Below are 23,698 nucleotides of genomic sequence, written 5' to 3'. Positions count from 1 at the left end.
CACTCCGTGCTCGGGCCCTAATAATAAACCTAACAGATACAATAGGGTCCTTGCACTCCGTGCTCGGGCCCTAATAACTCTTACAGATACAATAGGGTCCTTGCACTCCGTGCTCGGGCCCTAATAATAATAAACATTCGAATTACAATAGGGTCCTTGCACTCCGTGCTCGGGCCCTAAATATGTACAAAATTATGTTTCATTAGGAAAAATTCATGAATCAGCTTATCAATTTTTATTTTTTTTAAACAAGTAATATAATTAAAAGTCAATCAGTTTGACAATTTTCAATAATTGATTATTCATTTGTTTTATTATTTTTTTGTATTTTTATTTATATGTATTTTTTTCCTTTTTTATGATAAAGTAATGCTATGAAGTAAAATAAAAAGTAAAGGGTCCATATTTGTCGAAAGACCAAGGCTGGTATTTCTTCTCCTTTTGCTGATTAACAGCCGTTTTTTCGGTTTAAAACAAAGTTTATAATTCTCTTCGATGTTACGTCTGCAGACATTAGATATAGGTCCATATCCTTCTTCAGCTGATATCAGCGACAGTGAAAGTTGAGGTCAAGTTGTCTGCATTTCAGATCTTTGTTGATAATCAGGTCACTTCGGACTTATGGAGAAATTGTTGTATCCAGGCGTAATATTTCTTGGAGATATTTGGCTCTTTGATTTATTACTGCATGTTGTTTCAGATGACCGTAATCAAGCACTTCTCAAAGTCTTTCATGGTGTTCACAACCTGAACCTTGGACCGGTCCGGTGGACCGACTGGTTTGACGTAAATCCTGCAGCCTTTAACCCAAGTGTTCTCAATCTGCTTCTGCTTCCTGAGCAGCCTCGCATGTTTTGCGATTTCAGCATTCCTTCTGGTCAGATGGTCGTTCAGATAAACAGTAGATCCTTTGAGATTCCTCCTTTGGTTCATCAGAGCTAGCTTGTGTTTTTGATTCACAAACCTGATGAGGATCGCTGGTTTATCCGTCTCCTTTCTCCTGGATAGCGGGTGGCAGGTCTCGATGGTATTGAGATCCAGGGAAATCCCTTTAGATGTGAGAAATGATTCAATTTGCTGTTCAAGAGTCTCTGCACCGCAATCCGTTTCAGAACTCCTGGCAATGCTAGCGCTATTAGAATTAGCAATGCTAGCTCCAGCTGCACCCAGCTTCGCCCGAGGTTTGATCGGTACTCCAGTGAGAATGACATTATTCATCCTTACTTGTTCCACATCGTCCAGTCTTTTCTCCAGAGTGTCGACCCGGTTATCTCGTTGCTCGTTTTTAACGCGGACCCTTATGAATTCTTCCAATAGCACTGTGAGCGGCATTAGCTTAGCAGTCACTTGTTCCATGAATGGTTCCATGAATAGCCTGGATATCATCAAGAGCCTTTTTAAGGTCTTTGTATTCCTGGCTTTTCTTAGGGGCCATGGTCAGCTCTCTTTTTTTTGGAGAAAATCAACTTTTTAAGTCGTTTGAAGATAGTTGTATAGCCGCAGAGAGCCACACACGTCCTGTGCTGTAACCCGGAACCGGAAATTCAGATAAATCTAAATTATAAAAAATTTGAGTGAGAAAAACAGTGCCATTGAAGATGAACAACAGGTTTTGCATGTTAGAAGTTAAAATTGGACAAGTATAAAACCATTTACAACAAAACTTCTGTTTCTTTGTCTCTTAATGTGCAAAAAATAATGCATAAAATGTAAAATATCAACAGATGATATTTGGTCACACAGGGCAGTTTTCTCCTTCTTGGCTTCAAAGGCCTTCAAAGGAAGATCACAAATCATTGAAGAAAAAAGGTTCAGCGCACTGTCTTGAGGGGTCTAGATGACCCAACTCCCAATGTTAAAGTGCCAAGGATAGCACAAGGGTTAAAGCGCAATGTCCCAACTTTCAGAAACTGTCAGACCTTTTCAAATAGAGCAATCTGTTAAGAAATTACGGTAATTCGAAGAGCGATTCACGCCCAGTTAGAAAGGGTTAAAATCCTATTACGTATTTTCCTAGATTCCTTTTTTTTACATTCTGTCTCTCTCAGTTGATGAACATTACTGATCAAACTCATCTTTTCAAAGGGGGACAACTTGCAGGATCAGTGGTTGTGACCACTTCAATGGAATAGAGAAGAATCAGTGGGAAACACAAGCATCAAAACTAAGATCATTTTTTTGTTGTATGTGGCTTTGAACAGAACCATCTGGTACTGACATGTGAACATCAGATTTGTGAGCACAGTGGACCATACTGTTGCTGAATAAGGACAATCTGTCATCACCAGCACGAACAGCAAACACCTTCAAATGTTCTGTTCATAAAGATATTTAACAACACCTCCAATCAGCTTTTTTAGACAAACATGGTCAGAATGACAAACTCTGTATTCACACGGAATTCATCCAGTCTTCAAAATCTAATGGCAAACACGGATGGTTCCTTTCACTCAGCACACATTAGTAGGAAAAAAACTGTGGTGCAAAGAAAGGAGGCCAGATTTAATAGAGGTCACGACGGGGCCACTCAAACCAAACCAGATGTCTGATTTGATGACTTATGGTTCTACAGCCAGGAGGCCTTGCTTGTTTTTGTATTGCAATAAAATCAGAAACCTCTGAAGAAAGACAGTTAAGCTCAAAATGAAGAATGCGTGCACGAATCCAGCATGGAGAGCTGCAGGTGCAGGAGAGACAAAAGCCCTATAACCTCTTCAGCTATGATTTATATCCACACCTTCACGTCACAACAGTCTTTCTTATAGGTGGTGGCCTACGGCACGATCTACCGGGAGTGTCAGCAGGGGTTGGATTCAGTCATTTTTGGGGCTTAAGGCAAAGACAGGCATGGGGCCTTCTACTTCCCAGACTTCACTCCATTTTTTTAAAAACAGTTTTTCATTAAAGAACGATTTCAGTGTTTTTCTTCTTGACAGTTTTCACTCATCAATGACATCCAGCTATGGAAAAATAAACACATAAAAAGAAAAACTTGAAAACATCAAATATGAAATTCAATAATTTCCCTTTATTCTAGTTATAAGGAGAATCGCACCAAAATATTTAGAACTTTCCAACAAAGCTTTACTATCACTAGGTGTTGTGCATAAGAATGTAGTTCTGGTTGTTTTTTTTATCCATCCATCCATCCATCCATCCATCCATCCATCCATCCATCCATCCATCCATCCATTCATCCATCCATCCATCCATCCATTTATAGATCAATATATCACTTCATTCTCTCTGGCTTTTCGTGACAACCTTTGATTTCTGAAGTCCTATTGGTTTTAAGGATGAAGTCACGTCATACTTATTATAAATAAAATCTCAAATATTATGATAAAAATCATAATCAATTTTTTTAGTTCTGTAGAAACATCTCTGATCACAAATCTCAGCTTAGCAGCACATAGGTAAAACAATAATATCATAGGCTTTCCAGTTTTTTTTTCTTTAACTACAACAGGTAATACAAAGTATGGTCACCATTTTATTCACTTATTTGATTTTCTTTATGTTAGCACTCTTATTTTGCTAATGATATATTTAGTTGTTTATGTTTTTATGTCTCTTTTTCATTTTTTACTTGAACACAGGAAGTCATAAATAAGACCAAAAGTTAGTTTTTCCACTAGATTTCATGCAAAGGTCTGTTTTTATGAAACCCAAGATAGTCTACAGTAAGGCAACTTTGACTGTTCCTGCTGAGCTGACAGGTTACGTGCTCCTTTTCCTGGTTTCTTTTCTAGATTCTCCTGGTCCTTGCAGACATCTCCCTGCCTTCTGCTCTGCTACACAGCTAAAAATCGTGTTGCTCTTTCTCTGTCTCCCTGTCAAGGCATGCAAAAATAAACACACAGCAGTCAAAGACATGTGGAACAGACGGTGAAAAGTAATATTTGAAACAGAGAAACCAAAACGTAGCCTGCTGCTGTTAGGTTGCAGCTCTGGGCACCTGGGCATAGTTCATTCCTTTTACTCTCACACTCAAACTTTTGCCACAGCAGCAGCAGGGGGTCACCGTGCAAACTGTGAACGCTCACCAGAATGTAAGTTAGCTCAGTTTCTGAACATCTTCCCTCGTTGGCTGTTTATGTTGAATTTCCTAGATTATGTAAATGTAAAGTGGAATGTCCTGAAGGTATTGGATCGTCACTTGCAGATATCTGTGAAATTGTGTGAAGCCAAGAAACCACAAACTAAATCCCAAGCTTTGAAAATCTCTTCTTCAGGTCACTGAAGTTTTATTTAGACTCCTGATAGCTTTGACCTGAAGCTAAAGTCTGCAGGTGTGCCCCAGGAGGAAGCTGGATTTGTTTCTGCACAAAGGCAGTGTAGTTTACCTTATTAGCATAAAAATAAAAAATAAACTAGGTCAGACATGTGACGTAAGAACTGACCAAAGAAATCATAGAGAGATCAAATCTAAAGTAATGACTTATTTATTTAACTGTTTTTGTATTTCTCTCTTTTTATTGTTGCATAATGGGAAACAAAAACTGCTTTTTTTTCTTTTTTTAGGATTTTTATTTAGAAAAGATCTCAGTTTGTTTTATTGTCTACATCCAGCAGATAATTTTTATGAGCAGTGTTTGCATCTTTGCTCACAAATATGGACTACTATGTATTGCATTTGAACTATTTTTCTTGTTAAAAACCATCCAGGCTTTTGTAATCAGAACACAGTGGATTCACAAAAAGTCTCATAGTCACCCCTATGAGGTGTTTACTTTGGGAAATTGGTGACGTCTTATTTGCCGTAAAAAATAAATACATAGTGTGTAAATTGGTTTTAAAATTCACGGGTGTCAGAGTTCAGGCCTTGAGGGCCGGTGTCCTACATGTTTTCCAACCAACCGGCTAAATGACCAAACACACCTGATCCAGGTAATCACCAGCAGGCAGGATTTCTGGAAAACCAGCAGGAGGCTGGCCCTCAAAGTCTGGAGTTTGGACACTGCACTTGATAGCTTTTTTTAGTAGTTAGGAAGTGGGTGTGGGGTTGGGGGTTGTTTGTTAGCCGTTCGTTAAAAGTGTTAGCATATTCACAATATCTGTAACTTCCAGCCTTGTGAAGATTAGGAGAAAAACTTAAGACTTCTGCTTTTTGATAAAATATTAATATACATTTTTATTAAATCCTGTTGACTTCTTAAACATGTTAAGTGCACATATATAAACATTCTCTGATCGCCCCTCTGTTTACATCCTCTCCTGAGAGAGCTGCATTGAAGTTTGATTGGCCTCCAATGCGGGCTTTGATTGGTGCTGCTTTCACAAGCAAAGGAACTTCTGAAAGATTAGCATCTGTCACATGACATAAGGTGGACCTTTAAGTTCAAACAGACAGATTAGACACAGTGTTTCTATTAGCAACAGACATGTGGAGGGTTTTTGGAGGCTGCCGGACTGTTGCCATGCAGAACCATCGAGCCTGAAGAAAACGCTAACTTTATTAAAGTCACCCTGCTTCAGAACTTACAAGTGAATATTAAAATGCTCCGAGTAATCATCTGTAAAATCTGGGTCACCAGTCTCCCCTGGATAGATAATGACTTTAGCCTGTGTTGGTGCAGCTTTGAAATAAGTTTTACCTTAAGTGGCCAAGCTACTCAGCTTTAGTGCAAAAGAACTGTGAATGTGGTGCACAGGCTGGATAGTTTTCTCATTTAGTCGACAAAGGCAGAGGTTTGCAATAGAATAAACATTAGTAATCATTTTAAATATGCCCAAGAATATCTAAAAATAATTAAAAGAGTCCCTAAACAGTTCCATACTAATGCTCATAATTAATTGTGTGTGTTTGCATTAACTCGTGGGATAAACCTGAAGCCCATTTCACACATGCACCGTTTTAATGTTCTTTGGTGCCTTCTGGAAGTTCTGATGTCAAGTGTGAATTTTATTTTCTAGAACTTTTCTGTGGTCTTACCAATGGGTTCAAATCAGGAGCAATTGAACGTGAATAAAAGCTAGATTGAAAATATGAAAAATGACCATTTGAAACCAGTTTAAACTCAAAAGTACACATTGTGAACTTTAAAATTCTTTTGAAAGAATACATATTCACTTTGAAGAAACACTGAAAACTTGAATTCGAAAACAATATTTATCTAAAACAGTTACAGCGCAAGAAAAAGCTGCTGTTTTTGTATTTTAAAATGTTGTTGCATCTCTCAGTTGTCAATTTACAGTATTTATCCAGAATTGTGTTTTGTTTTCAGTGTTGAGCCTAATTTTATGTGGGGGCGGGACTTTGAGTCCGTTGGCTGGGAGAACACGATTGTCATCAGGTGATTGAGATTATGGTGATGTCATTTCTGCTCCAAAGTAGCATCTGTTGTTGGTGCTGCCTGTGTCGTCCCCCCTCTGATCTACCAAACCTTTGTAGAGGATTATCACCACTGTATGCCACATCAGAGGGATACAGTTTTTGGTATGTACATCTTTTAAATTCAAGTTATAGTATTTCTTCGCATCATTCTTTTTTCAACTTTTAATTCTTTCAAGCGTTTTTAGTATTTCTTTTAAGTTTACTTTTCAGAATTTACTTTTTTTTTCCAACTTACAATCTGGTTTTTGTTGGGAGCCAGTTTAGCTCGTGCTGGTTTGCAGCGCCTTCCGTCCGTGAAACCCAGGTTCGACTCCAGGCTCCTCCCTGTTCCCTTCTCTACCTCTGCCAGTTCCAAGCCCGGTTTGAGAAGGTTGCGTCAGGAAGGGCATCCGGCGTAAAACATTGCCAAATTTAACATGCGACTCGTTCGCTGTGGCGACCCCTGATGGGAGAAGCCGAAAGTGGAAGAAGACAATCTGGTTTTTGTTCTTTTAAAGCTGATACTTATTTGATCCCATTCTTACAGATGAGGGCTTATCTGAACAATTTAGCAAGATACTTGACATATTGCTGCAAATCTTTATTTTTTTGCACCAAAAAAAGTAACTGCAACATTTGAAGTTGACCTGAAACCTTAGAACTTATGTAACCCTTGTGCTATCCTAGGCACTTTTAACATTGGGAGTTGGGTCATCTAGACCCACTAGACAGAGTTAAACCTTTTTTCTTCAATGATTTGTGATCTTCACTGGTGTCCATGGATTACATGAAATCTTTCCATCTTTATCCACCTTTGTCATGGTAGGGATAACACGTCAATGTAAGGGTGGGGTCATCTAAGATAGCACAAGGGATAAATTATATTTTCAGTCTGAGGTATTGTAGCGATAGCGTTTTTTTTTTTTTTTTTTTTATAATTTTAGTCTTAGTGACTCATCTGCACAGTCAAAAAGCTTTACATTTTGAGCAGCAGTCTTGTTTTTTACAAAGCTTTTGCTTGCAAATCATTAGATAAATATTTGTGCATTGCTCTTATGTCATTGTTGCTACTTTATTGTCATAGCAAAAAATTAAAGGGTACTTGTTAGGTGGCACATTTCAAAGCATTGGAAACAATTTAATGAGACGAACAACTTCAAAACTGTTTTTGTTTTGTAAAATCCAAAGGCCTCAGATAATGTTAGTGTGATCCCCAGTAACTGTGCTGGCCTACAATGACTCACTTATAGGCTGTGAATTTAGCCAATTAGGCCTTACAGCGCAAAAAAAAGAAGACAAAAATGGTGTGGATATGGTGCTGCCAGTGCAATTATCCAACCCTGGGAGTTGGACATTGTGAAGTCTGGAAAAAAATAACTATTAAAAAAAACGTTTTTTTTGTGTGTGCATGAAAGTAAAAATTAAAGCTGCAATAACAATTGGCCTATTTTGTCCTTTTGGAATGAAGTGGCAACTGCGACAGATATTTGCCAGACACTTCTTCTCAGCAGCAATGTGAAATGCAAATGAGAGCATGCTAGTAGTTGGAAACTCTGAGAAAAGGATTTTCTCTTTGAACACGCGGCAGACTCTGTGAATTGCAGTGTGACACAGAAAAATTGGAATTTTGATTGACTGAATTTCTTCCATTTCTTGTTCTTAAGTTCACACTCGACTATGAAAACCCAGAGAAGTCAAACGAATAAACCTAAACTTGGAGTGGGAACCTCTTAAATTTTACAAAGGCTGGAAAAAAAGAACATTTCTTAAGAAAAATATACCATTTTAATGGTTTACCTCTCACTCAGACCTCTCCAGCACTGCTCCCCCTTTAGGCTATTTGGGTAGAGCCTTTGGAGGAGATGATTAAAAATTAATATTGGCTCAAGATTGACAGCAAACACCATTTGATGTGAGCCACAAAGAGGGTTAGGGTTTGTGGGTAGCTTTCTGGGAGTTTCACAGGCACCACAAACTCTAGTTTATTCCTCGGTAAGAAGTGTAGGGAGATATGACGAGATGGACAGGCTGAGGATTTATGTGGTGCTCACAGAGCTCCTCTCTGGTTATCTCAACAACATGCATGACAGCTTCTGCAAGACTACAGAGAGTCCGGCGTTCATATAGCAGAGCGTTGAGGCACACTGTACCAGAAACTCTCCGTCTTCAGTCGCCACTTCTGCCAATGTGGGTAGTTTCTTCGTTTGGGTCCTGATGTAGCACCTCTGATGTTCAGCAAACCGAATCCCAGTGATCCCCTTCGAAAAAGAAGGAAAAATGAAAGGATGCTCAGAAATTCACATATATGCATCATTTACTAGCTGTCAGTAATGCAGTTATTCTACGAGCGCTGAGGGGTTCTTTTAAAAACACTTGGGTTTTCTGCTGATAATCAAGGCTGCTAAAAAACCTTAAACCTAACGAGCCAGAAGAGGTGTGTTTTGATCTTTTTTTTTCTCATTTTATCATGCTATAAAATTTATGATTGTGCGGCCCCTGTGATGCTGCTCTTGCTTTAAAGTTGTATGAATGGTAATATTTAACGGCAGGATGTATTGCACAGAAGAGTCAAGTGACATTGTTGAGAGTGAAGTGTTTTTTGTTTTTTACAGAGCACCCCATTGAATTAGGTCATCATAGGTCCCTGTCTTAATATCAGTTAAGTGTAGTTCTTCGTCTCTAGCACCACTGATAGTCCTTTGCCATGTTAACTGGAACTCCTTTCAGTCAGACACACCAGGCCCGTGCTAAATGTGGTTTCACTCAGGGCTGGCATTTTTCTTCTTTTTCTACTGTATCTGCCACATACAATTGGAAGAGGCTTGACGGGAAACGTTGAATCGGTGCAAATCCTGCTCCAGGCTTTTTCTTTTACAGCTCTATTGGGATGTATGACGCAGATATAAGACTTGTATACAATTCCAGCCGCAGGCATAAATTGCAATAATTAATTTCCCCTCCATGATCGGATTTTCAAATGGTTGGTACTTCTGTCAATTAAAAGGGACGTCATCCACACGTCACTATCAAATCTCCCTGATTGGTTAAAGTTTGACCTGGTTTAAGTTGGAAAGCGCATACAATGGACGTGTGTTTTATATGTAGAGCCCGAAAATGGACTCTAAAACTTGCATAGCTACAGTTTTAAACGAGGAAGCCCGAAATGCACATTTACACACGTTTATATAGACTTTTCATAGGAAGTGGTCACTTGAACCAGTGACGGTGTATGAGAACTGGACTGAGTGACTCCTCCCACCTCGTGTTCCAAATGGGAAGTACACGCTGGTTCCAAAAAGCCTAAACCCCATAGACTTTTATTGATAAATAAAAAGCTAAACTCACTCATTCTATTTGTCAGAATAACCATTGTTGCTCTGATACCTTTAAAAAAAAAAACATGTTCCTGCAAATCCTGTATATTTGTGAAATTTGATATTTTTTCTTTATCACAAGTTATAAACGGACCAATCAGATGTCTCCAACTTGAGCGTTTGGTTGGCAGATTCTCCCAAGCCCACTTTCAATGGAAGGGATGTGGACTTTGAACAAACTCATTATTGGCGACACCAGTTACCATAGAAACGTTGAATCAGACCACTCAGACCAATTGCTGTCGTCTAGTTTTTACATGGCGACGTTCTTATTGCTGTAAAAATGGCGACTGAATTGACTTAAATTTTGCTGGAGCCGGAAGCAGTGATGTCAAAGGCAATCTGTCCAGTTCTCTCTTAAACAGTCAATGCGGGTTGTCGAGGGTTTAGCTCGACACACTTAGTCTCAATAGGCAAGAAAGATCCGTTCATTCTGTTTATTTTTGCTCCGATTCTGTGCTAATATGTGAGATTTGGTCAGAAAAGACCTAAAAGACCGTCAGTAGATCAGATATTATCCAATTTATTCTCTGTCGAGCAGAGCTGTTTGTTCAGCATACTGTATGGGAACAGACGACTGAATCTGGGCCTGACATTGCTGCCTTAAAATGCTATCCAGTGAAATTTGTTTGAGATGTACCATGAAAAGGACTCGATCTATCAATCTAAATTTAATTACAGTTTCACAAAGATTGTTATGACATCTCACATGAATCATTTAACCTGAACCTGTGGGTGAGATTTTTACATTTTCCGCAGATACCAGCTGCAGAAGATAACCCACACAAAGTGATGGCTGTCATAATCCACCGCTTGTAATTTCATTTCTATGCAAAAAGGATGGGGCAATAATAGAGTCAAGCACAAAAGCATGATGTTTATGCCGAGCTTGATTGTGATGAGTCTTTGTTTAGTTTGGGTCGGCTGTGCTGGTGAGCTGCACCAGAAAAGAAGAGGGCAATGTTGTGATGAGACACGGTGATTACTGGGCTTGGTCAACCAGAAAATGAAGAAAGACGCATTAACACAAGGAAAAGAAATGGAAAAGCAATGTCATTTTAATAGACAATTGCGAATTGCCTTCATGTTCCAGCTCTGACTGTCACAGGACGTGAAGCTGCCTGCATCATTCAGCCACAGCATGTCAGCAGAGTGGTTTGTTCAACACCTGGTAGAACAAAACGTGGCTCACACAAGACTTTTCCTGTAAAGTATGATTAGTTTAGCTTTAAAGAAATATTAAAATGTTTTCTTGCTTTCTATCACTCCACAAAACTCTTTTATGGAAGCCTACAAACGCATTGGGTGTCCATTTGACACTAATTTATTTAGGTGTGCTCAACCTAAGCTATTATGCTACCTGACAGGTGTGTTCCAACATTTGTTTGATAAGGTAATTTTTAATTTTAACAAAAAACAAATGATATTATCTTTACAAAAGAGTATGTGTTTTCTTTCAGGTTTGAATTGAGAGTTTAGAAGCTAAGTGCTACCTATTTACAGCTAGCAGGGTGGCACTTACGCAAAAAATGTGCACAATTTCTGGTTTAAAATATTGATAAGGTATTAAATAATCACACATAGATTACATTAAAAAAAACTTTTTTTAATACAGCTGCACGGTATGAAGAAAACCTATTAGTGATCAACATTGCCATTACAATATGACTTGCAATACATTAACAAATAGCAAAACAATAACAACGCATGCATCAATTTCGTTTGACTGCAAGACTTTCCTTTAAATTAAAATAAACAGAACTTAAACTATACTCGAAATGACCTTTGTCTACATCTAACATGAAAGGGCTCCACTGATTGGTCAACGACACGAAGGAGTCTATTTTATTTGTCAATGACGAATGGGCTCTAGTCGATTCGTTCAATAATTCAAGCTGCCTTGTGTGTAAACATTTAAGGTAGCCGTTTATCGCAGTTTAAGCTGCCTTTTGCAATATCGCAAAGGCTGATATCGCCATGACGACAAAAAAGCGATTTGTTGTGCAGGGCTAACATTTTTTAAGGTAGTATTCTTTTTACTTATTTTTTTTTTTTATTCTTCAATTAATCATAGTTGGATGTTGTTTTATCTTAGGCTCTCTGAACCCCTTGACAATTTTTATTGCAAAATCATAATAATAATAGTAAAAAAAAAAATCTGAAGACATTTTAGGCAAAAGACTCCTGAAGATACACTTGAAGTTTCAGAATCGAGCTGATGGAAGAAGACGAAAGTGGAGCAGAGTAAACATTCTTCAAGTGAATATTATACCATTGGCTGCACTAACCAACACATTTTCCCAGCATCCGTGTTGACTCAGAAACGCTGGCTACTTTATCATTCAGATTGGATGTTATTTGAAGGTAAAAATCCAAAACTGATTGATGACAACTTCTACTGTGTGGACACAGCCATGTAACCCAAAAACAGTGATGAGAGTCCAACGGAAGTTGTGTCTTTGGGTTACGTGTGCAATCAAAAAAGATTTTTAAACATCACAAGTGTATTGCCACTTCCATCGTAAAGTAACAATTCTTACTCCAAGAGTGTTTTTAAAAATGGTTTCTTTCTTTGCTCCCAAAACTGTTTTCATTTTTCCAAAAATTTCCTGTCAAGTGTTGTCGAGCAAACAATAAAGTGTATTTTTTGGTATGACAGTGGATCATCATTCTAGAGAGACTCACTGTATCAGAGAAAGCACCCCACAGAAAAGACTATGTTTCTGTGAAAGGATGCTGGGATTTAAGCTGAAGGGGATCTTTGGCCTTGAACAAGCAAAAATGTATTCTTAGTGACCTAAAACTGTACTTGTCTGAGGGTAAAAGGCCAAAATCCATGAAAAAAACCCAGCATTTAAAACACCTGAGAAGCTTTAATACCATTTATTTTCTTTTCTAAGTTTTTCTTTTTCTTTTTGCCCTTACAAAATGCTGCTTGCTCAGAGAGATTCTGTGCTCATCGAGGCTGTACTGCTGTTTTAATCTAATATCCCTTTGATCCTTCAGATCAAGGATCACAACTATATATGGAGAAGCTGGAGTTTGCCAAACTGCAATGGAGAGATTCCCAAAATTTGAGTCTAATTGTAGTATACATCAAAGAAAATAATTTGACTTTACATTTCTTTCAGAAAGCATAGCTTTAGCTCCAGTATTTATATTTTTTCAACTAACATAACTCTTCAACTGTTTATAACATATTTCCAGCAGATTTTAAAGATCTGCAAAACTTTACAGCAATGAAGTGCTTTCACAATCAACATAAATCAGAGGATTCTGTTGCAACACATTTCTAATGGGAAGTGCATAATGGCGTATGAAAAGTTGCTTTTCTGCGTGTCAGAATCAGCCGATTCACATTGGTTGCATGAACAGTTAAAGAGCTATGGTATGCCAAAGAGCGTTTGTTTTTTAAACTTTAGTCACGTGTGCATGCGGGGGGTTGACCTGTACGGGTGCTGCAGGTTTTTTGATTGTCCAGGACCATAGAGGGTCACATACAGGTGCAGCGACATGCTGTTCCGTTGAGGCTCGTGCGACCACCTTAAGGGACGCCATGAACAGAAAACTACAATTGTTGTGCGTGTGGTAAGTGTATTAAGAAGTAATTGAAAGGATAATGTAATTTACTCATAAATTTGACATAGAAGTGCTATATATATATATATATATATATATATATATATATATATATATATATATATATATATATATATATATATATATATATATATATATATATATATATATATAAAAAATGCCTACACTCTGATGGTCTAATTTCTCATTTCTAACAGCCAGGTTTTGCACATTGGACACACACTTTTCCCTTATACAGCACTGATGAGCTGCCTGCGTGGTGCCCAGGATTCAAGGGGGTTAGAAAAAAGGTAAACTCCTTGACATGCCTGCGTCTCACTTACTTCCCCCTTACTTACCCGTAGGTGTTGCTAAAGAGTTCACTACAACCTTATGTCCGCAGCATGCCCAACGGAAAAAAATGTGCTTTAACATTTTCGCCTTATGCACAGGTTTGCCCATTTTTCACCTGCCAGTATCCACCGGTAGCGCCAGATGTGACTAAGGTTTTAGGTGTTGCCGGCAACATCTGCAAAGGTATAATGAACTACCCAGAATTCCAGAGTATTGAGGTAAAAACAGAAAAACAAAAGCTATGACTAAAATAGAGTAAAATGGAGTAAAATTAAATGTTACTTTAATTATTTGTGATAAAGACACTAAAAACCCTTTATTCTTTATTTTACAGGAATCAGATGGAACTGCTAACGTTTTCTTAAAAAACATTTTTGAATGTTTCTCCATTTTTAAAAATTCTTTCTTGCTGAGAAAAAATGGACTAAATAAATGAACAACACAGTCTTATTTACATTTTGTGGTTAGTTGCATGACATTTTAGTTCATTTCATTGGTTTATGACATTAAATTTGGAACGTTGATAACAAAAACAACTGAGCCAATCTTACTGACATACTTTAATGAAATACATGAATTCTCTTTTCAAATATCACCTTTGTTTAATAAATAGTGTTGCGGTTAACAGATCTGATAAAACTACAGTAATGTCATTTTTTCCCCTTGTATTTAACAACTGTTTCTTGATTAAAATTAGCTGTAAAGGTGCTAGTTTCCTCTTTTGTTACCTCTTTATTTATTTTTTACTGCTCCTTCAAATATACTGATACAGGAGAAGCCGAAACAGACAGGGGTTCCTGTGGTTCAAGTTTTTCTCCGTTGGGCTGTTTTCCATCATTGGTTCATTTCGATTCACAAACACCCCCTTGCAAGAACAACAACAATAATTGCTTAGTGCAGGCCTTTGTTTGAGATGAAGTGCATCCTGTAACATTCTGCATTACAACCAAACATTTCACAGTAAATAACGGTGTAAGAGTAAGAGCATTCATTACCCAGTCAAGCAGCACGCAGCCTTCTCGGCGGCGCAACGTGCAGCCTGCACACTCGTGCAGGATTTGAAAATGAAAGGTAAGTTAATGAGTTCAGCTGGAAACACATTCACAGCTGAGAAAGGTGTGAGAAACAAATAGAGAAGGTTTTCTTAATGCTGTTTGTCTCCCTACTGTGAAGAAGTTGCTGTATAGAATTAGTAGGAAGAAAGCACTTTTTTCAGTAAGACTGATTGTTCTCTCTGGGCTGCTGCATGCACATTAATCTCCCTGAGCTGCTTTAGCATCAATTACTGATGCGTATGTACAGTTTTTAAGCTGCATGTTTGTTTTCTTGGTGAAAATGAATTCCATCACTGTTTTTAAGAGTGTGTGTGAGAAAACCCTTTTCTTTGTGCAAAGAAAAAAAATTAAAACTTACGTTTTGAAAGTCGTGCACCTCAACGACCTCCTGGCTCCCATTTCCCATTTTAAAGATTTCAGTGCGCTGATAAGGTTCAATCTCCATAACACTGTCCGTCTCCACGCCGTCCAGCACCGCTTTGTATTCATGCTCATATACCTGCAACGACAAATGATGGACCACAAATTACACTAGTGTCTGTAATTTCTCAGCTTGAATGTTTGTCACAATTCTTCAACATTTAACTGCTTTGCTCTGCCGGCATCCGCAGAGTTTTCCCCCCTGCTATTCGAACAGGTCTGGTATTGCTCTCATTGACAGCTGGGGAACTGAAAGGCATTTATGTTGATGAGAGCATCGCACGCAGGTTTAGGAGCTGGAACGTACTGTTTTAACTACACGCATGAAAAACCACTGCAGAGTAATTGGCACAAAAATAGCAGCAAGTGTTGATGGGATTGACACCTTTGTGCAGTTTTGTTACAACCCTGGAGAACAGCAAACCCTGAAATAAACACCTATTTTGATTTAGACACAGAAAAAACTGTTGACATGACCACAAAGTGTGCATAATGAACTGATATCAAAGTGATGTAAAACTTATAAAATAAAAAAAATAACACGTTCTATTTGGTCGTACTAGTCATGTGGAAAAATAGACCTAGCTATACAGCATTACATGCCGTAACGCAAATGTGAAAGCTGTTAGCTGAATGAAGCCAAAGCTGAATTAAAAGCGTAAATAAAGTTTCATTTGGTTTAATTTGACAGCTCAAAAAGCTAAAGCTGAATCATTGAAATGATGTAACTTTGTCAATGCCAAAGTACTTGAAGAAGTTTACTCAGGCAAAATAGTTTGCAGAATACCTGAAAATGTTTGCTTAAAATACTAAATCAATTGGCTTAAAAGATAAGTCTAAGTACCAAGATATAGTACACAATTGAAGAAATGCCTGAACTATCTAAATCAGGGGTGTCAAACTCATTTTAACCGAGGGCCACATCAGCATAGTGGCTGTCCTCAAAGGGCCAGATATAACTTATACATGTAACTAAATGTAATGAAAAATAAATGCAACCTTAATGTTAAATAACTCATTGTTTATTTATTATAAATTTTTAAAGTGACAATTATAGTTGCATAGAAACATCTGTTTGCTTGTTATTTTAGCATAAATCATTTTACATTTGATTCTATCAGGTTAGGTTATATGGACAGTGTTTAAGTCCTAATGTATAGTTGCCCAATCCGATATTTCAAGTCCAATTCCCCATAGATATGAATAAATACACACCAATTTTTATTTTAAGAAATGAAAAACTTTTATGCTGTCGCGGGTAGAGCTATGACGGTGTCGGTGTCGCGGTGTCGCGGTTAACCACCCCCCCCCAAACACACAAAATCCCCCGGCGACCGCATAAGAAATAAATACATTTAGAACGTAGTATTCTTTATTAACAAATAACAGTAACAACTAACTACTACCTATCTAACTAATGAACTAACTATGTAGGTGTTGTAGATTGACTGTGACTGTGTGAGCGCGCTGCGTCGTGTGTAGGACTGGGAGGAGGGAGCGCGGACACGTGTGTTGGGGGTTCGTGTTGATTCTTCTGCAGTGGACTGCTCTCTAGCTGCACGCGAGTTTCACCTGTGCTCTCTGGTACAGACATCTTCTCAGAATATTATTTATTGCCCAGTAATAAACAGACTGCAGACACTTTGTCACCGTTCCGGTAGACATGAGCCTGACACCCATGAAGAACGCGGGGCAGGAGGCTCCGCCTTTGTTTATACAGATACGTAACGTTACGCGGCACAAAATAGTTCCCAAACAAAACATGTAGTGATATTCATGGAAATCTAACAGTGCGCGCTCATGTTTGGTGTTACAGAGTGACTGAGAACAGTAATAAACCCCCCCAACACAAAATCCTCCGGCGGGCAGCCGTGTTGCGCACTTAAGAACGCACGTAGCTTGTAACAGAAATGAATACAAATGAAAATTAATAATTAGAATGCAGTAAATTTGTCGTATTTCCTCACGAGACGGAAACTTCTGTTGTAGAATGAGGATGTGTGCTTCTGAAAGCGCGCGCCCGTGTGTGTAAAGGGAGCCGCGTTGTAAAGAAAAAGTGCGGTGATGAGGTCATCATCACAGCCCTACGCGCGGGCCACATCAAATGACATGGCGGGCCACATTTGGCCCGCGGGCCTTGAGTTTGACACATGTGATCTAAATAATGCAAATCCAATGGGTAAATGCCAGAAATGATAAAAAATAGGAAGAATGTCTAAATTAGTTGAAACAGCTAGCATATTGCAAAATCATTAGCTAAATTCCTAATTAACCAGTTAAAATGGAGTGGAGCAAAACATTCCAATTTTGAGGAATTCCAATTTAGATAATCTTTGTGTTGTTAGTACGAGTGTGACAGATGTAATCCACTATACATTAAAAAATAGTTTGTGTGAGCTTAGGGGAATTTGTCAAAACAAGGCAAATATTCAGTCAAATTGGATTTAAAAGGGATTCGTTCTATTCTACAAATTTGAACTTTGACTTCTTTACTTCAAATTAAGAATACCTTTTACTCTTATATATTTTACCTTAGTTTTCAAATATAAAAAATTAGTTAATGGCATTTTTAGAATATGCAAAGCAAATAGTTCATCCTTTAACTTCTTGTGAAAAAGCAACGAGCTTCCTGCCCTACTTTGCTTTCATTAAGAAAGGTTTCAAACTGAGTTCTAGGAGAGCAAGTTTCTTTTCTGACATGTGCACAAAGTGTCCTTGGGCGTTGCTGTGGTAACAGAAGTCTTTTTGAAACTTTACTGTCATTTTTGGCTTTGCATAGATTCAGGACACAGAAGTACTTGTCCACGGTTGTACAGAAAAAGACGTTTCAAGTGGATCCATGTCTCAAGAAAAGCAGAGGTACTGGCTTTATTTGTTTACATGACACCGACATTGAATGCTGGAACACAGAACATCAGAGCGCTTTAGCTTTGCTGTAACTTTTCAGCCGTTTATGCAATTAGAGACGGGCATTAACCTAATAGGCAACAATCTTACTGTTTATATTTGCATTTTTAAATGTTATATTAATAGATGTTGTCCCTGTCTTAAACAAACGAAATTTCAGGATTCTGAAGAAGAAAAAAGGCAGCCTTGCACTGATATACAACTAGAGTTTACACAATCAACGTAACTCAACAGATTCGGTCATAGAAAAGCGGCTTGGCTCGGTTGTGGATTATTTTTTTATACTTGTAAAATGTTGCATACTGGTGCATAGCCGATTTAAAAAGTCGGTTAAACCTTGTGTCAGAATGAGCTGATGAACGCTTATGGCAAAAGATTTACGATGAGCCAAAGAACGTGAAATATAACAGCAGCCAAACGGATAAAAAAAGAAAAAACATAATAACAAAAAATGACAACATATATTAATATAAAAAAAAGAAACAAACAGTGGCCAAATTTGACCTTGTGGGTTTCTCTAAGGTTAAAGTTTATTTCATATGCAAGCAGCCATAGACAATCTAATGACTTTATTCCTATAAAAAAAAAGGATGATCTCAACAAGCCTGAAGTCGTTCTTACAAAAACAGTGGTCATGACAGAAAGTCTCGTGAAAAGGCAGCAATGACATACCCACGTCCACACTCAAGAAAGAAAGGTAGTCATGGGTTTCTCACTAAAAATAGATGCTCTGAGGTTTTTGGAAAACTAAACATTTAAAGTCTTGAAGAAAATAGAACAAGATGATAAAAATGACTAAATATATTCATAAATGTAAAAAGTACCTTAGTAAACAAAGCCTCTGGTTGTTCGACTAAATATACCTTTTTTTTGAGTAGAAGATGTTTGGAAAAAGGGGGAGTCATCTATGACAAAAACCGTGTGATGTTGACCACAGGAAGCTGGAGAACTGTACAGTGATTGGTCTGGACGATGTGATTGGTGGACTGAGCAAACATCACTGTGGTGTCTGACAAATTCTAGCCGAATATTAAAGGAATGGAGCAACTGTTATTTCCAGGAGTCCAAAAATCAGGTTGATTTTTGTCTTTAGTTGTTCATTCCTTCATTTTTGGTGTCCAAAATAAAACTGCAAAAAAATAAAAAAAGGTCACAAAGGTTCACTGTCCTTCAGGAGTTTCCCAGAACTATTACAGAAGTCATTAAACATGCCACAAAGACGATGAAAATCCATTCATACAAAAGTGTTTACTGCAACCGTTTCAAACATCGGCTGCTTGATTTTCCACAAACGCCTGCCTAAGCTATGCTTCTTATTATCAGTCACAGCAGGAGTCACGTCACTGTTAGGGTAACTAGAGAAATAAATCATCTCAAATGCTGCATCTTACCAATTCTGTCAAAATGTCAGCTGCAACAACAGCTTTAAACATAAACAACCCCTAATAATAGTTATTTCAGCTTAATAAAATGTGTCATTCTGGCAAACAAAAAGATCAAACTTGAAAATGCATAAATACAAATTTGCCTGAAGAGAGCCGAATAAAGACATTTGGAGTAAGTCGTGCATTGGAGGATTTCTCTTCAGTGTGTTGCCTAAGCGATGATGTTTATAACAACTGCTCGCATATGTACTGTTCCTGGGCACGCATGAATAGCTCTCAAAATTCCCTGTCTAAAAAATGATTCATGCCCAGCAGCTGAAAATATGCTATTAATATTTATGTGAGGGTTGTGTTATGATGAGAAATATATTGTTGAGTTCATCTTCATCTGTCTCAGTGGCAAATCAGGGCTTGGCCAATCAGATGCATGATTAATGTATGGACTCCGATGGGAGTCCATCAGGATTTATATTCCCCGTCAGAACCATCTGAATGTCCTCTAAAGAACTACTCGATTATTAGCTTTCTGTTAAGCCCTTTTGCATGATCTGAATTGAACATGTTTGCATCTGTTTTCTCTCAGGCCTTGTAAAAGTAGAGTCTTTTTTTATTTATGTAGGAAGGAGAACTGAGTAAAGTGATCAAACAGGACATAACTCCTAATAGAAGAATACTGTAAAAGTGGCATTGGCCTATAAATCTCCATTAACATTGGCCAGAGTGGCCGAGGCTGCAGAGTGAGGATGGTTCCCAAATTTTTTTAGGAGAAGCCAAATTAAGATGAGCTTCGAATTTAAGGGCCAATTGAGCAGTTATGGATAAAATCTGGGCTATTAAACAGCCTGAAAGTCCGAGTGGTGAATTAAAGTTCTATTTGAGAATTTCTTTTATATTAACGTATGGTGGGAATGAGGGAATAGATTCTGGAGGCTTATTGATTTATAGTAAAACAGTGAATTGCATTTTCAGCAGGCCATCTCTTCTGATGAAAATCCAGCAGTGAGAATCTCTGGACCACACCAGGCTGAAATGGATAATAATGTATTACAACAGTTGGACTTAAACAGATTCAGTGGCAAAAGCATCTGCTGTGCACAATAATTGGCACTCTACAGACAGAAATGAATAACCTTATGTGTGGCCTCTTTTAATACTTAAAACAATACTCGGGAACTTTGAGAACTTGCAGTTTGATCAATGGGACAATTTGAGGAGAGAAATTAGTTTATAGCAACAGTGGCGATGAAGGTTAATCCTCAAAAGTCATGCCTGAAAATAAAATAAAAATTGGTTTAAAAGAAAGTTTTTCTTACATTTTTACAAAGCTGTTAAAAATTAAAGACCCACTCAATTGGAAATTGTTTTTCTGGTGTGTGTTTGTACCATGTTCTTTTTGAGTATTTCCTTTGTCAAATCATTGTGAATCAGGAGCAGAGAAAAAATGCAGTTGGAAAAAAAAACTTTTATAGGTGTGACTTGATACTTTAACACCTTTTACTGAGGGTTGTGCTGCAACAGCTGCAGTCATTTAGGGCAGTCTGATTTTTCTTTAACCCCTTGACACCTATTGATGCAAGCAAGCATCAAACCGCTCCAACCATACCTTAACCATCTGGATGTGTTCGGGTCAAATCTGATCGATTTTCAACTTCAAAGACTCATAAATGTTGTGTTTTCCATCTGCTATGCCACTCATGTGCATGAATTCACACACACACACACACACAACTTCCTGTAGAGTTGGGTCTTTGGTATTCCATGTAATTTTGTATTTCACATATTTATTTTGTAATACAGTTTCAGTTTCAATATATATGTATTTTTGCTGCAGTTATTTCTAATTTTTAATTACTAAATTCATATTAACAGGACTTTTAGTCATTTTTCATAGCAAAAAATGTTGAAAGTTAAAGAATTTTGAGTAAACATTTGGTGATGACAGACCAGTGTGGGTTAATTTAGCATCTACTAGAAAGCAAAAATAGAGGTTGTTTATTGATTCTATTATAGCTGGAAATAAATCAAATGTCTATGGGGTGAAATGCTGATTAGACATGTCAACCTAAAAAGGAGAGTTTGTAGACTAATATAATTTAGGGGCTTCCTTTTCCTACAACACAAACCAACTGCTGACCAAATACATGGAAACGTAATAGTTACAGGTGCTGCTTTAGGAGAAGGTATAATGTCAGAATTAAGTGGAAATTCATGACCAGAAATCATTAAGTTGAGTAATTTCACCTGGAATTATTGTCTTCTCTTCTTGAAACAATTTTCTTTTCATCCAACAGTTTCATCATGAGGCTAAGATGAGTTACGAAAGTCCCATCCACCCAACTCCAGCTGAGCCACCAGGAGCAATGTGGGATTTAGTGTCCAAATCGCAATGAAATCCCACTGACAAATCACTTAACCCAATGAGATATTAAATTATCAAATGACAATTAAAAATGCGAGAAAAAAAGTACATTACATTCTAGTTATTAAAAAGAAATTCCAGAAACCAAAACACGACACCAAATTCCGTTGAAATGTTGAACAAACATCATCAGCCAATTAGTGACGTCCCATAGTACTGTTTCTGGTTTCAGTAGAAAAAAAAAAACATTTCAGAAAACAAAAGCAATTTTCAGAAATCACAATGAAACGTTGAAAAGAAATAAAAAAGATTTAGGAACTATGGGATCACTGATTGAATAATGATGTCTGCCTGTCAATCAGCCTTATTGTGTTTTGTTTGTTAATATTTTATTTTGACCTCTCTGACTTACTTTTGTCTTCCAAAACGTTTTTATTTTTATTTTCGTTTCATTTTTTTAAAATTGTGTATTGGTGTCTGAAACTTTGCGGAATGTTGTCTATTTTTTTATCTGTCTTGCTTTTTGGTGATTTTTACTATGTTTTTGGGTTGAGTAATGTGATTTGCACTTTAGGGCCACCGTACTTCAAGCCATGGGCAGGCAGAGCTGGAAACAAATCTCTGATCAACCAATCAGAGGTTGACCACTCCACCTCTTCAGCATGGAAGCCCTTTTTGTCCTCTGCTTCATTTTAAAACCTCCCTCAAAGAAAAAATAAATAAAGGGAGTTGCCTTCTGTATGGACCAAACCGCTCAGTGTGAAAGTGGTTTAAATTATTCTCTTTAAATGAGGCACAAATAAGTCCATGCGGGCGGAAGTGGAGCAGCGGTAGGGCGGTCGACCTCTGATCAGAAGATTGCAGATTCCCGCCTTGCCCGCCCATGTACAAGACACTGAACCCCACATAGCCTCTGCTGGATATAGGTTGGCCAGTATTTGGCACATCACTGAGTGAATGTGTGGGTGAATGGGACAGTGACTGTAAAGCGCTTTAGGCCTTCGAGGAAGGTAGAAAAGCGCTTTACAAGTATTCGCCATTTACCATGATCGAAAGTCATGACTATACGTTCGGACATTGAACAAACAAACAAAAAAAACAGGCTTTATAAAAGTGTGTCAGGGGTGAGACCAGAAGTAGAATGTTACTGAAGAAACTGTAATGAGTGTCATGGCCTTTCACATTTGCATAAAGATGATTACAGATTACTTCTTAGCAGCCACCTGTGAATGAGACAGTGATTGAGACACATGAAAGAACCAGCTGATGCAAATCAAACACAACTAGGACAGCTGATATCACGTTACGCTCCGATCTGCTGAATTCAGCCACATCTTACAGCCGAAGTAACTCCATCTGACATGCTTCACAAAAAAACTAATGTAGACTCTGATTTAATTAGTTTTTATTCCCAATCTGAATTATTACCTAAAAGAAATTCACAAAAAATGTGTACGGTACTTCTCTTTGATTTATCGTCCCATATATTGATTGTCTTCCGTCCTCCTTGTGGGACTAAAATTAAAAAAGGAACAGACAGATGAAATCACAAGAATGCGCTGATTTTTTTTATTTTTTTATTTGCTCAACGAATCTGTCGGTTTTTGAAAAATGTAATTAAATTATAGAACATCCAGTTAACTGTACTTCTCAAAAGCGTGATAGAACAGTGTACTTTGCAACGTTTTTTTAAAACGTAATTTTGAAAGATATAAAGGCAGAAATACTTTTCTTTTTTGAGTTTATTGTTTTTCTTTTTGTTTTTGCCGCCTTTGGAAACGTACGATCAGCCACTTCCAATGAAAAGTCCATGTTAATGCACATATATGCACGTTTTGGGCTTCTGCTTTTTGAAATTCCCACATTTATGTGTGGCTAACCAAGTTTCTTCGGGGCGACCATGGTGCAGCGGTAGGGCGGTCGACCCATGATTGCAAGATTGCAGGTTC

General features: G+C 37.8%; 1 protein-coding gene across 1 annotated transcript in view; it reads right to left on the bottom strand.

Moving 5' to 3' along the window:
* Positions 1-23,698, bottom strand: part of tnmd (tenomodulin) — a 123,946-nt gene that overhangs the window by 37,056 nt on the left and 63,192 nt on the right. The window contains exons 3-4 of the mRNA XM_004073071.3: positions 15,037-15,177; positions 8,467-8,574 (exon numbers count right to left, since the gene is read on the bottom strand). Coding sequence (XP_004073119.1) covers positions 8,467-8,574; positions 15,037-15,177 — 249 coding nt within the window. The remainder of the gene's footprint in view (positions 1-8,466; positions 8,575-15,036; positions 15,178-23,698) is intronic.

This window comes from Oryzias latipes, chromosome 10, assembly GCF_002234675.1.
Source record: "Oryzias latipes chromosome 10, ASM223467v1".
Classification (NCBI taxonomy): domain Eukaryota; kingdom Metazoa; phylum Chordata; class Actinopteri; order Beloniformes; family Adrianichthyidae; genus Oryzias; species Oryzias latipes.
Note: the sequence above shows the minus strand (reverse complement) of the source record. Positions and strands in the feature narration are given on the sequence as shown.